Genomic DNA, 14,813 nt, shown 5'->3' with positions numbered 1-14,813 from the left:
ACGAGAGATACCCCTCGGCCCGTTCCCCGTAGGAATATGTGTTAGGACTTGAGAAGTCGAGTTGTGATTGAGCAAAAGCAGTTGGAGTAATGCCGCAACGATGCAAATCAGAACTTGCCAACAATGTTGGATACATATGGATTACCAGGCGGAGTTCAGGCCCTGCATTAATGAACGTTAGTGCACATGTAGGTGATAGTGATAGTGGTAGTGGAAACTGAGTCTCCACAGAAAGACTCCACGAACAGCGACCAAAAGTCAAAGGCCGGCTTCCACCATTGCGATGCGGAATACTAGGAATGTAATAGTCGAAATTTGACCAGGGACCGACAAGACACCTACCACATTCCATGTACGACGTTCTGCGTGACGTACTAAGTATGTTGTGGGATGATTCCACTACAGATAGCCGTAGCTACCCTTACATTGTCTGTTGAATCAGGCCTGCTGTAGTGGAACGTACGCGGAGAGGAGGAGCGCTAGGAAGATGCAGAGGCGCTGGCAGTTACCCTTATGACGGTGAGTAACCACGCATTTGCCTCGAGTACGCGTACGTATGAAAAAGTTTCCGAAAGGCCTGTCAACTTTTCGGACGATCCTCGCCTCAGTTCCTCGAAGGTGACAGTGTCGGAGAAACCAATGAGGGAGACTATACCCCTCCGGAAGTGGAACCTCTGGAACAGTTCTTGGCGGTGCTCGCCCGCTATTGTTGAATGACTTCCGATGAGAATAAAACGCCAATGGGTGACTCGGCCCTACGGACAAACATCCCCTGCGTACCTTGGGTTAGCAGCAACAATACTTCGGTATCCAAGTCTACTGCACTATATCTCCTTGTCTAAACTCCAACTGTTCCCCTGACCTAGTAAATCCTAACTATCCATACAAAACTCGCATCGCTCCAAACTATTGCTAACCCATGCAGTATCGGAAGTTTGGCCATTTTCGCTAAGATTTGGATAATAGGGACTGAGGTTCACCAGGCCAACCCTGATCGACAGAAGATTAGATTATGAATGTGCATGTGACATGAAGGTGGGTGCTTACCGACCATGACAAACCGGATGCCAGATCGAGTCTAGAAGGAACCACCACGTTACAGTACGGGCGAAGAGATTCGTATGGCGAGGTTTGCTTTGGCGTGTTAACCTCGGAAAATGTCGATGGGATGATCACATCCAGTATTGGTTTGTCTCCCAAACTTCGCCGTCTGAGCCACTCTTTCAAGCCAGGATATCTCGTCTCCGAAAACCCCTGGTATTTCCAAGGTTTGCAAGTACTCCCAGTGATCCGCAGGACACGTGACCTCCGAACTAAAGAAGGCTTCGATGTGTCTCGCATGAAGCTCTACGTGGCGAACACTTGGGAATGCTTTGGCAGCAGCCTCAGCCGATTCCACATCAATGCCTCTTGCTGCCTGCCAAAGCTCTGAGAAATCACGGAGGCAGAGATGCTCAACGCTGGAAAACTTGGATGAAAGATTACCGAAAACAAAAGACATGTCGCTATCGCAGCTGTACGGTTTAGTAGCAAACATGATGGAGGTTTGGAGCTACAATCGCCTCCATTAGGCCGCGTGCAGAGATTACATTAACCGAAAGAGAGTCGAGAAGTGGAAAGTGGAGTGTGTCAGGGAGAAATCGGAAATTCTTGGTACTCCCAGATAACCAGAATGTTTTCAACTTCCTCAGAGAAAATTCCATGTGGCCGTATAGGAACTCATCAGAAATTGGGATGTGCAGGATTAGAGTTTCCAGATTGGACAGTTCCGAGAGGTAGCTGAGATAGATCTGGCCTTGAAGCTTTAGGTAGTTCACCGGTGACCAGTCCTTATATGTGCCGAACCAAAACAGGCCAGTCATGTCGTGATCGATGATGGTGAGACGTTTGAATGAGATGGGCCCCCCTAAAGTGATGAATTGTAGGATGATGTACGTATCTGCAGTTTGGAGGTCCAGACTACGCCAGCGATGTCGACAACGAAGCACAGCGTCAAGCCTACCGTGGAACGCATCCCATCCGAGTCCGTCCGGGGAATACCAGCCCGTAGCTAAGCAAACCTCGATGTCAAGAGGACATTCTGCGCTCCTTGCGACGTGCGCCTCGACGAACGGAACGCTCCACGATTGGCTTATCCTAATACAGTTCCATAGTCCTGGAGAGCCCAAGATCAGATTTCTCCAGTGGCGTGACACGCTGGCTAGTTCACGTTTGACATGATGGTGCGGGTCGCACCCCGGGAGTGGGTTTTGGAGGGCGAGTTCGATGATGCGCACAAGGACTTCGACGGGAAGGTGGCTGATGAAGTCTGCTGGTATCGGACAAGAGGCGCGTACTTGATCTCTACAAGTTCGTGTAGCAGTACGGATGAGGCGAAGTTGATCGAGTAGCTCTTGTTCCTTCTCTCGCAACTGATCTAGCTCAGCGCGTGTCAGTGTGAGCTCATCACGAGCGCTACATATCTCAGAATGAGACGTTGGCCGTGGAGAACATGAACGATCGGGGTAGCAATCACCTGTGGATTGACGCTGACATTTCATGATCACCTGAACGGTCAAGAGAAGGTGACATTTTGGCTCTGAGTGTCGTGGTCATATACCAACAGAGCTGTTTGTGATAGCCGCTGTGAGAAACTACATTCGCAACCATTCTCCCACTTCCTACACACATCATGACGTAATTTGGCACGGAGGAACTGCCAATTGACCACACCCAGTAGTCCATTTCGTCTATCTCATCAATGTTATGTACTGATGACTTCGACACAGTCATAGGTCGAACGTCTGGTTACATAACTTACTAGAGACACTTTGTGATGACGAATCCAGGGGCCGTTAGAAACATTGCCCCAGATTCTCGGACGACGACACATTCATCTGCCATGCTCATGGAATCGTTGTGCAGGATTCCTGGCTTGCGAGCAATCCTATTGAACGATTCCGAGCCCCCTAAACTCCAGCCACTTGTTCTGTTTCGCATTCGATGGGCACGTACCTTATACTTCATGAATTGTTAGCTGTTGGATACTGGATGATGACAGTCAGTGGACGAAAAATATCCATCCACCCGGCACTGCTGAGCACATTATGCTCACTGTGGTCTTTCTAATCTTGCAGAAAACCATCAGTAGACCACTTTGTGAGCTGGTAGTCCTAGGGAATCTGTCCAGTGCTGGACAGCTCTGGACAGCTCTGGCCAGCAAAAGTGATTTACTGATGTGACTCAGCACCCTGTCATCACAACTTGAAGCTGGTACTTATTGTCAAGTTCATTATATGGAAGAGCTGAGTTTTTGTAGTTGATTCATTGGAACATGAGCTCCAGGTACTGACTCAGATTGATGGATTGAATGTTGGGTGAAAATTGCTTGCCTGGGAGCCCATGCACCTGGTTAGGCCATATGAGATGGTCAGTGGAGGCTGACAATTGGCTGTTGGTGACAGGCCAGTGGAGGTCAAGCCCATGTATGGCTTGTGCACATGTGTTACATGAGAGCCATGAACCTATTGTCACCTTGTAGTATGGGAGAGCCCAACTGATGAGTGTCACCATGTAGTACAGCTGAGCCTGAGAGGAAATGTTATCATGAGGAATGGTGCAGCTGTGGTTTGAATTGTCATTGTCAGTTACAAGCAGGCTGGGGAGTAAGTGTCATCATGGACTATGGGAGAGCCCAATAAATGAGTGTCACCATAGCATACAACTGAGCCCAAGAGTAGGAGTCATTATGGAGAATGGCTGGGCAGAGGTTAGAATTGTCATCATGGGGTACAAGCCAGCTGTGGGATTAGGGTGTAGCCACTGCAATATGAGTAGTCCCAGGTAAGCCCAGAGTTGGGTGTCCCTAGAAGGTATGGATGGGCTCAGCCCCTGAGTTCACCCCTGGCAACACTGACATGCAAGCCAGCCCAACACCAATGCCATGCTAGCCATCCTGGCAACACTGCCATGTGGGCCAGCCCACCACCAATGCCATGCAGGCCATCCTGGGATGAATGCCATGTGAGCTGGGCCAACACCAATGCAATATGAACAGGCCCAATATCAATGCCATGCAGGCCAGCACAACACCAATGCCATGCTGGCTGTCCTGGCATTGATTCCATGTAGGCAGACCCAATACCAATGCCATTCAAGGCATCCCAGCACCAATGCAATGTGAGCCAGGCCAACACCAACCCAGGACTAATGCCATGGAAGCCATCCCAGCTGGCACTGATTTGATGTGAACCAGCACAACACCAATGCCATGGAAGCCATCCTGGCACCTATGCCATATGTTCTGGCACATCCCCAATGCCATGAGGCCATCATGCAGGCTGTCCTGGCACCATCATAATGAGTTCTGGCACATCCCCAATGCCATGAGGCCATCAGTCAAGCTGTCCCAGCAATGCTGGCTGTCCTGGCATTGATTCCATGTAGGCAGACCCAATACAATGCCATTCAAGGCATCCCAGCACCAATGCAATGTGAGCCAGGCCAACACCAACCCAGGACTAATCGCCATGGAAGCCATCCCAGCTGGCACTGATTTGATGTGAACCAGCACAACACCAATGCCATGGAAGCCATCCTGGCACCTAGCCATATGTTCTGGCACATCCCCAATGCCATGAGGCCATCATGCAGGCTGTCCTGGCACCATCATAATGAGTTCTGGCACATCCCCAATTGCCATGAAGGCCATCAGTCAAGCTGTCCCAGCACCAATGCCATGAATGCCAATGCCATGGAGGCCCACCCAGAAATTATACCATACCATGCCTGACCTGCCTGACCTCCTGGGAGCAGGTCCACAGTGTATGTGCATACTGGTACCAGTACCATGCCAGAGATGCATGTATTACCACAATGGTGGCTCTGGTAATGACCAGAAGACTAGCCAACTACCCAGTACATTTAAACTGTGAATTCAATGCCTTATGGCCTCCAGCAAGCCAGATCAATACCATGAAAGTCACCATCATGCTATACAGCAAAAACAATTGAGTTATGCTGGCCAGTCATCATTCAATCATCTAGGTGAACCATGACTCCATTGGCCCTTAGCACTTGTCACACCACAGCCTTGGTACAGACATCACCATACCAGATTGGTTTTCCAGTATCTGAATCATACAGTAACAACTACCAGCAGGGGTAGCTACTTCTTCCTGGAGATTGCATTTTGACAATATAGAATATATTTCTGCAGCTAACAAAGTACAGGTACAAAGTCAAAAAAACACAAATGGATTGTGAAATGACATGTACATTAATGTTAGTCAACCTCCATCCTACCTTCCTGTCTGGGCACTGATCCAACTGCTAGTGGTGGTGGTGTAATAGAGATTGCTAGACCTCCAGCAGGTCCATGCACAGGTTTGACATTCAAAGGAGGTACTTCCAAGCTGGCACCTCCCTTGAATGAAGCCAGGGGGGGTTCAGTGGACTCCTGTCTTGAGCCACTTCAGGATGATTGAACCTCTACAACACCAGTGGCAGTGCCAAGTTCCACCATGACTGGCATGTGAGGTACTGGTGTAGGGTTGGAAGTAGCATGAAATGGGACCAGAGGATGGTTAAGCATGTCTGGGGCTGGGAATAGGTGATTACAGATGGCATCTACCACCCAATGGAGAGTGGCAAGCTCAGTATGGGTTATGTTACATTTCACCTCTGTTTTTCCTTTTTCTCTTTACAGTTACCTTGTGTTTGATCCAATGGACCACTTTTCCTTTTCAAGCTGTCTTCTCATTGCTCCAATGGCTCTCTGTTTCCACCACTAGCATTATCTGCTTGTTACATGCCTAGAGCATGTGTTGTCATTGTTCAACCAATGGCATAGTTACCTCAGTACATGCAGACACCTCATGGTCTGTTCTCTGTACAGTATTTAGTCCATTGGCTCAAGTCCTGGAAACCCAGACTTGAGCTGCTCAATCATATGCAGTGTTCTCTCAGAACTTTGTCCTCAGTGTCCCTAACCTGGACCACTCTTACTGACATTGTCCAAATCCTCTGTCATTTACAGAGGTTACTGCAGCTGTTGCTCAGTAGAAACCAATAGACTGCATTTGAGCTCTCCCCACATCTTGACTTTGGTCAAGCATAACAGGTTACTTCTATCTCCTGCCTCATGTCAGCATCTCCTGCTTGAGGATGGTAACCTCTTCCCAATACTCATCACAATGGCATGGATTATCAACACTGGTTGTAGTAGTTGGTGCTGGAGTGATGGGTGGGTCTGTTGCAATGCTTCTTGCATGAGACCATGACTGGGATAGCCATGACAGAGTGATAATTTCCACCACTCAATAGAAATATCAGTTCAACTGATGTCACACACCAAAGGTGTTTGGTGAGGTGGACATGGATACAGCTGATGAATGGAGATGAAGACCATAGCCCTCATGCAAAGAAGGACATCCAGAAATGCTGGCAGTCATCCCTCACACAAGAATGAGTCATCAGTGCCAAAGAAAAAGAAAGGGAGCAAGTTAAGTGCTGGTTAAAATTCTTAAGTGCCTGTGTATGGCATTCTGGTTTTCAACATATCTCTGCTGTTTCTGCAGATACCAAGACCATTCCCACACTCACTTGTAGTGCTCAGCCACATGATCCTACCTTCCAAAATTGGAAAGGATTTGCACACTCCACATGTTTCTACAGCACTCCCTCCAAAAGACACTCATTTTGCTAATTCTCCTGATATGGCCACCTCCACATCAATCTTTTCACTTGTCCCCTTTGCTAGGGACCATGGCTACATATATCTACCAAGAGTTCCTACCAGCTTCTGTCCTGAAGCATCCTGGTACATCCCACCCTCATCTGCACCCTCTCAGCCCATCCAGCTTGGACAGCATGTTCTTTTTGCCAGTATGACCTCTAGGAGGATGTTCTTTGATTGCCTCAGGTCTGTCATTCACTTGGAAAGGTCTTATGTGGTCATTTCAGTCTCTCCAGTCCAAGAAGTATATGGATCCTTCCTCCCTGCTCCCTGCAATGTCTTCATACCAGTCTTGTCTGTCAGTCTTCCAAGATTGTGACAGCTACAGTATAATCTACTGTTCTCCACTCTCCCTGATTGCATCCATGATGAGTATGATACACATCTTGCCTCCTTGTTGCAAGATACAGCAGAAGACACTCCCCCTTCATCCTCTCTTCCAACAGAGCCTCATTCATGAAGTTTTATTTGCTTCACTGAGAGGATGGTTAGGGGGGGAAAGTTGCCATCCCCTATGCTCCTGTCACCCCACAGACCCCCAAAGCTTGACCCCTGTTGACATCTGACTCACCCTGTCCACTTTTGGATGTACTATATTGGCATCAGATCAGCACTGCCTCTCTGTCATCCCACCTTGGCCTAGAAGCAATCTCTTCAAGATGTGACATGCACAGCCTCCCCCTAATGCAATTCCAGTGTGCTTTCCCAGTTCCTGACATTACTTGACTCATACTTTGATGTTCTGACTGTCTTTGACTTACCTATTGCAAATACTTACCAATCTTTTGACTTTGCTCACTGATTCTTCACTTTTTGGCTTGCTAATCCTTACTAATGCTTACCAATGCTTTCCAAGACAATTACCCATCACTTACATTCCTTACTCATCAGTTACCAATCACTTACCAAGTGTTTGCACCTTGTTTTCCATGGGCAACACCCCCATACTGTATATAAATCACTGTACTTAGATAGCAAAAAAAAAAGAAGACATCAGAGAGCCCCTCTTGCTCACATTTTTTATCATCACTCAGTAAATCCTCCATCAGCTTCAATAGTTGAGACTTTATTAAGGGTCTAACTGTTGTCTACATTGCTTATTATCATCAATCAACAATCTACTTTGCTCCAAGTCCTCCCTGAGCTCAGTGCAGCTCAGAGCATCAAATTAAGTCATCATTCATCCTTCTGTAGGCTGACAGCAGTCTACCCTATCGCATTCTCTCACATTCCTGCTCCTTCTTTGTCAGGAGCACCCCCAACCCTCAGCACTCATCTTTGAGTGTTATACATGGCAATGCAAGTCGGATGGCCACAGGTTGAACCCACCCCTTTTAACTGTGATTTCAAAGTCAGATAAATGTGAATCAAATGCTCTCATAGCTACTGGATTGCCATGACTGGCACAAGCATAATACTAGGACTTGTATTTAGCATGATAGGCATAACTTGATAGCACAAGCTGATAGATGTCTGATGAAGAAAATCAAGTTCACCCTGGGTTTGAATCCTGGACAACCCAGGTACAGCCTCCCAGATGGAGTATCCTAATACTGATAGTGACCTACATACATTGTGCCATCTCACACAGATAGTGTGTACATCCCATCCACTGTTCAACTTGGAGATCAAACCTGCACTGTCTGGATTTCATCCAGCAATCATCTGCACATCACCCAGGCTGCATCCAGCAAGGAGGCCGCCAAACACCCTTGTGTGTATCAGTGGTGCGTATGTACATCTAATCTACTTTTCGACTTGGAGATTGAACCTGCATTATCTGACATTCATCCAGCAGTCATCCAGACATCATCCACAGGATATCCCGCAAGACAGCTGACAAACATTGGTGTGTACACCTGTTGGGCTTTGGCACCAGGATCTGTGTACCGTAGATTGGGTAAGCATTGCTTATCATGATTACTACATCTCTGGGCCCACAACAACTTGACAGGCCCCTCCTGATCACAATATTATTGGCACCTACCTACACTTAAGTGTGTATACAATTACTGCTGATTGTCAATTACTTGTGCCTAATACATTCAGTCCCAGCCATACTGCCTACCCCACAGTAACCATTGACATTCATTGTGGGACAGCAAGCAAGCTTATCTACTGTAGATCTGACTCTCAGGTCATCAGCAGTCACTTGATCTTGAGTGTTCCAGGGGGAGTATTATTGATGGTTGAACACTCATTTCCTAGTGCTGAGACAGCAGAATGTAGGTCATCACAGTGTCCCCTGTATTTTTGTGCTGAATTCTTTTCAAAGGGTGGAGGCAAGTTGGAAAAAATGGATGGACATGCTTGGCATGCTGGGACAACAAAGTCCACTCAAGAGACCATGCAAGGAGGCATGAAAAAACACAGACACATTTGAGCTCTGTTCAGTATCATTGTTCTAAGCACCAGGGAGCTTTTGATGCAGGGGGCTGTGTACCAGGTGATGGTGAAAAGTTCCCCAGTACCCATGATCAATCCATGCATGGTATTGGCCTTATTCTTGAGGAGATATCTGTCCCTAATGTGGAGGATGGCTTTGGGGAATACATTGGTGCAGACTTTGGTGAGGGGGGGGTTCAGTTTCAGGGGTCTCTTCTTGAGAAGAGCCATGCCCAAATTGCAGCAGCTCTTTCTAGCTTACTTGATGAGGATAAATTATCAGATGAAGAGGGACCAGGGGAGCAAGATGGGGAGACACTGGATAGTGAATCAGAGGTGAATATGTTTATGGGGACTGGAAATGGTATGGGTTACTACTGCTAATGTCAAATTTGTGATTTTTGACCTGAATTTTAGAAGGGGATACTGGAATGAAATCTGATGGATGGATGACTACTTCTGAGGGAAATGAGTGGTTTCCATTGCCAAACAAATTGGTATGCAGCTATTAACAGAGAGGACTGACATTCACTAATAATACTCCAGTCTTGTACAATAGATATCTTGATGCACATCCCTTGCTCTGTCTTCTCACAGCATCAACTTGATCTCTTGATGTGGCTACTACACATCAATGGCATTCAAGATGTACCATCTGTTAGAACAATGAAGACTCTTGAAGATGGCCTTCAAAAAATCTGTGGTATTGAAACTTTGCCTTTCACTGGTGCTTTTGGGCACCAATATTATATGAATTCATTTTCAGACATTATCAGGCAGGTTGGTGGTTCATTGCCATTACTGACAAATACTGATTATGATAATATAGGAGATGGCTAACCCACATATTTGACCACAACTTCACTTCTACCCAGAAAATTCAGGGGGACAGTTGAATGAGGCATACCAGGCCAGAAGGTGGTTAAAAGAAATGGATCCAACACAGCTGACTCCTATGATTTGTCTTCATGGTCAAGATTTTTTCATATTTGAGCCAGCCCTTTTGTCAAATGGGCAGGTTTGCATGCCTATAAGGTGGTTTAAATGTGGAGGGCTTTTTCTTGCCAATGCATGGTCTCTTCATGCTGTTGTTAATGACACAGGAAGTGGTTGGATAGTTGAGGGGCACACAGAGATTGAAATCTCAGAAAGAAACTTACTGGTATCATTCAAGAATTGGAATATCAGTCAATCAACATCTGTTCTCCCTCCTGCACACAATATCTTAGGTATGTTTCTTTTACTACTACATTTGTCCTACTCAAAACAACTAGGAATTGAAAATAGTCATCAGGCTGGACTGTTGTTGGAACCATGGACACTCACAAACCCACATGAGGGAAATCATTGGCGTGTGCTTGCAAATGGAGCTTATGTCTATGGTTTTCCAATCTGGCTTTACTGTGATGATACTTCAGGGAATGTATCAAAATGTTGGAACAAGCACCATTCATTCCTGTTCACACCAGCTGGCTTGCCACATGCTGCAGTGCATCAGGAATACAATGTTCACTTCCTATGCACATCTAATGTTGCACCACCCCTTGAAATGTTGGATGGTTTTGTAAATCAGCTTGAGTAAGTTTATGTTATTTTTGGTATTCACTCTGATTTATACATATTTTCTATGGCTGCTCAAGAGACAGGTGTATGGGCATGGGATTGTGTACACAAGGAGCAAGTGTTAATGATTCCCTCTGTCTTAGCCCTGTTGGGGGACAATCCAATGCAAAGTGAGCTTGCCTGTCATGTAGGGTTGAGGGGAAAATACTTCTGTCATGTTTGCAATGTCAAAGGCCATGACACTCAAGACTTGGACACAAATGCTAATGATGAAACACTGGAGCAGAGTGATGGAGGACAGAGTGATGGTCAGAGGTCAGTCAGGAGTGCAGGGGGGGAGTCAGTTAGTGGTAGAAAGAAGGGAAAAGGGAAAGAGACAATGAGTGGTATGGTTTCTTGAATTAAGTGATTTCTGAAGGTATGGGCACATATGACTGTCTAGGCAACTACTTAAAATTTTAACCAAGATTGGTGAACCTTGCCAGCGAGAGCAGTCAATAATTGAGCTCAAATCAATGTTTACAATGGTATCTACCATAGGGAATCAAACCAAAATCAAGGAGAAGATGACATCAACTGGATTGAAAGACACATATCTTGAATACTTTATCAATGGGATGGCAGCATCATGTAAGAGGCAGCAGGGAAGCAGTTCAAAGCAGGAGGCACTGGATGTGTTCATCAAGGGACTTCCTGAGAATGTGTATAGCCCAGTGTGGCACATCAAAGGTGAATGGCTTGACATGTGACACAAAGAAAAAAATCCTCACAACCCCATAGGACTTAATCCTCATGCAGACACTCCTGTGGAGGTGCTGCACACTGTTCTTTTAGGATTTGTCAAGTATTTCTGGAGAGATGTGGTGAACATCAGGGTTGGCAAGAACAAAATAAAGCATGAACTTCTTGAAGCTCACCTGTCTTCATTTGATACAACAGGGCTAGGGATACCACCCCTGTCTGGTCACACCCTTGTCCAGTATGCTGGATCATTGGTGGGCCATGACTTTCGTGCAATAGCACAGGCTGCACCATTTGTTCTCCATGGACTTGTTCCACAAGAATGCTATGAGGCCTGGGTAGCATTATCAAAAATGATCCCCCTCATTTGGAAACCAGAAATTGAAGATGTTGATGCTCACTTGGTAAGTGAATAGAACTTCCCCTTTTGTTTAAGACTTATTTCATGTGCCAGACACAACTTGAAATTGCAATTCAAGAATTTCTTGCTCGCACTGCATGCTGGACACCTCGCTGGTTCAACAAACCCAAATTTCATATATTGCTCCACCTTCCAGAGCATATCCATTGTTTTGGTCCTGCTGCCTTGTTTGCCACTGAAGGATTTGAGTCATTCAATGCAGTCATCCATGCCAAAAGTGTTCACTCAAACTGACAATCTCCATCATGTGACATTGCAAAGGCATTTGCTCATGGAAACCACATTCATCACATTCTCAGTGGTGCTCCATTACACATCCATGCAAATCACCCCAACCTTGGAGTTCAAATAAAGAAGCTGATTGAGAAGCCACCTCTGGATGCCCTGAATGCTGGAGATACTGGAGTTTGGTGGCCTGCAGGCACAGCCCTGCTGACACTTGTTAGTAAACCCAATATTATCACAGATTATCTGGGTATGGATAGCTCCCCTCTGTCAAGCCAGGATCTTGTGTAAAGGACAACCTGCCCTGGCATCCATACCATGAAACCAGGACTGGCCAACAATTCCCCACAGCTCTCTCTTCCCTTTCCCAGGAAATACTCCATGACAATAATTTTCATACATGCAGGTCTATGATCTTGATGAATGGGGACAGATGCATTCCAGGCCAATGGGTCCTCATTCACCAACAGAATGGTCAGCAACCTCTGGTTGCACAGGTGAAGGAGATTATTCAAAGGTGAGGGTCAACTGCAGAGATGACATCTTCCCCAGATGCCATTTTTCTTCAGTCAGGAAAAATACAGGGGTCCACCAGACCTTATCAGATGCCATTTGTGCAGTATGATGATACCAATATACTTCTCCCCATTGAGGTAAGTTTACTACATTTATCCATTCATGATACTTAGTTCAAGTAGCAGTTACTGTGCTCAGTCAACCTTCAGCATTGTTGTGATATCCACAATTGTGCTGCAGCTCACCAGGGAACATCCAATACCTCCCCCAGTATTGTTCACAAGGGAAACCCAAATGATTTTGTGCTAAACACTGCAAAAATGCATGATTCCAAGCACATTCTGCCCCTAGTTTGTGAACCCCTAACTCCACTCAGCACAGATCATGCAATTATGGAGGGTTGTGCTCGTGAGATAGACAATACAAAATCTACACAATACCCAAACAATATCCCCCAACCTTGGGCGAGCTCATCAGGGCATTCTATTAGGCTGATTAAATAGTAGATGCTACCATTATGCTCCAAGTCTAATAGATGTGTTGTTCATATTACTGGTCATGTGTTCCTTAGTCAGCATATCACTGTGAGTTGCACTGTGATACACCTTTGCAAAACCAGTGCAGGGGCCTTGTTCTTGGATGTGGTGTGCAAACCATCATGTCTTGTTATGCCTGTGTACAGCCTTTTGATGATCCTACCAGTCCATGTTGGAAACATGTGGATGAACATGTGGACACCTATCTCGGTTCCAATGTGCATAAAAACTCACTCAGCTGCCCTCCATGGTTCCCCCAGTCCATTGATCCCCACCAGTCAGTCCTTTACAAGAACTGGCATTTCAGTCACCTGCTGCCACAAGATCATCAGCTTACATCTAACCAACTTGAGCAGCTGGCCAATCATCATGACCATTCATCCTATTGCATGAGCCCCAATTTCAGTCCTTAACTCCCTCTGTGTCACCAGCCCATTGCAATCCTATCCCAGTTCCCAGCCCAACAACATTTGCATCGCCCAGCAGCAATTTCCCTGGTCCTCATCAACCTATGGACCTTTCAGACACTTCTGCATCATTCAGCTCCACATTGATACTGCTGGCTAGATCCCCATTGCCAGTGCCAATCCTGTTGTCACATTTGGAGCTTTTCACAGTCTCCCAGGAGTTTGCCATACTGCTGGGAGTTGATACTCCACAAACCAAGTGTAAGTCCAGAAGTTCCTACACAACCATAGCTAAACATGTCTACCAGTTCAAATGTCAAGGTGGATCTCCAGTATTGTGGCTGGGAGTGGGGTGTGTCAGCCAGACATCAATGCTGCACACAATGCCAATCTGATCACTGTGTATAGGTATTATGCCAATACCCTGGTGGATGCAACCAGGGAGTGGTGATCACATGTTGAGCAGCATGCTGTGCTTACCAGATTCTGGCAACAGTTAGCAGATCTTCTGGAGGAAGAGCCAGTAGGTGTAGGCTACTGTCCTAAACCAGACCAGCTTTAATTTGTATATTTAACTCATTTCAATGAACATTATGTTGAATGGAATTGGAGAAGTGCACAAATTGGCCATGATTGGATTGTGACAGTGGGTTATGGTACATGGTAGCTATGGGGCCAGTAATTCACTGGTGATTCTTGCACTGTGCACTAAATATGTTTGTTGCCAGTCTATGGGAAAGCATTAGGTACCAGCCTCAATTCTACCTTCGCCTCCTCATGGTTGGAGTAGGATAATTATCATCTGACCACTGTGGGGGCCTATGATTCTGCTCTGGGCAACAAGCCACACCATCCTCTTCTGCTTGATCCAACAGTCTATCTTCCCTGTCCATTGCATGGCCTCTAGGCCTGGCATTCGAATTCCTACCCACCAGATCAACTCCTGACATAGATAAGTGTGTGTAATTGTGTTATGGATGTATACCTACAATCATTAGGTGATATGACTGTCTTATCATTCTGGGCTGCTGTAGAATGCTGTAATGAGAGGATTAACCAAGTGTGCATGGAAACTGACCATTGGATCTGATTCTTGGCTTGGGCTTGGGCTTCCTTGCAGTTGAATTGCTTCATCATTGGCATGATTGTCTGATACAATTCTATCAGCAATATTCATTGTTGCTGGATACCACTTACCAGCTGGCTTGGGGTATGCAGTAGCCATATTGCACTGGTCTGATGTGGATTGGTTCCATCATCTGTTGTCCTCCTGTGCATTGGATGTTCCAGTGGGATGATCTTTG

General features: G+C 46.1%; 3 protein-coding genes across 3 annotated transcripts; 2 read left to right on the top strand and 1 right to left on the bottom strand.

Annotated features, from left to right (window-relative positions):
• Positions 1 to 1,432: 1,432 nt before the first annotated feature.
• On the bottom strand, positions 1,433 to 2,637 carry F5J12DRAFT_502639 (uncharacterized protein). Its single transcript, XM_051739747.1, has 2 exons — positions 2,516 to 2,637; positions 1,433 to 2,454 (listed from the first exon to the last, which is right to left on the bottom strand). Exons 1-2 carry the CDS (start codon positions 2,593 to 2,595, stop codon positions 1,524 to 1,526), a joined length of 1,011 nt encoding a protein of 336 aa, XP_051595040.1. The 5' UTR covers positions 2,596 to 2,637; the 3' UTR covers positions 1,433 to 1,523.
• Positions 2,638 to 9,715: 7,078 nt separating this feature from the next.
• On the top strand, positions 9,716 to 10,682 carry F5J12DRAFT_907620 (uncharacterized protein; the record flags this gene model as incomplete). The annotated part of the gene is made up of 3 exons (XM_051748958.1): positions 9,716 to 9,884; positions 9,976 to 10,329; positions 10,375 to 10,682. The coding sequence occupies 3 exons, from the start codon at positions 9,716 to 9,718 to the stop codon at positions 10,680 to 10,682; spliced, it is 831 nt and encodes a 276-aa protein (XP_051595039.1).
• A 505-nt stretch (positions 10,683 to 11,187) lies between these two features.
• Positions 11,188 to 12,059, top strand: F5J12DRAFT_897877 (uncharacterized protein; the record flags this gene model as incomplete). The annotated part of the gene is made up of 3 exons (XM_051748064.1): positions 11,188 to 11,392; positions 11,444 to 11,808; positions 11,859 to 12,059. 3 exons carry the CDS (start codon positions 11,188 to 11,190, stop codon positions 12,057 to 12,059), a joined length of 771 nt encoding a protein of 256 aa, XP_051595038.1.
• Between the last annotated feature and the right edge of the window lie 2,754 nt (positions 12,060 to 14,813).

This window comes from Pisolithus orientalis (genome assembly GCF_024613125.1).
Source record: "Pisolithus orientalis strain OTSU chromosome Unknown F5J12scaffold_62, whole genome shotgun sequence".
Lineage (NCBI taxonomy): Eukaryota > Fungi > Basidiomycota > Agaricomycetes > Boletales > Pisolithaceae > Pisolithus > Pisolithus orientalis.
This window is presented reverse-complemented; position numbering and strand designations above follow the sequence as displayed.

Coding starts and splice junctions, on each gene's coding strand:
- F5J12DRAFT_502639 (XM_051739747.1), bottom strand. CDS start 2,595: ATGACCACGACACTCAGAGCCAAAATGTCACCTTCTCTTGACCGTTCA. Junction 2,455..2,515: donor ATGTCAGCGTCAATCCACAG/GTGATTGCTACC, acceptor TGAGATATGTAG/CGCTCGTGATGAGCTCACAC.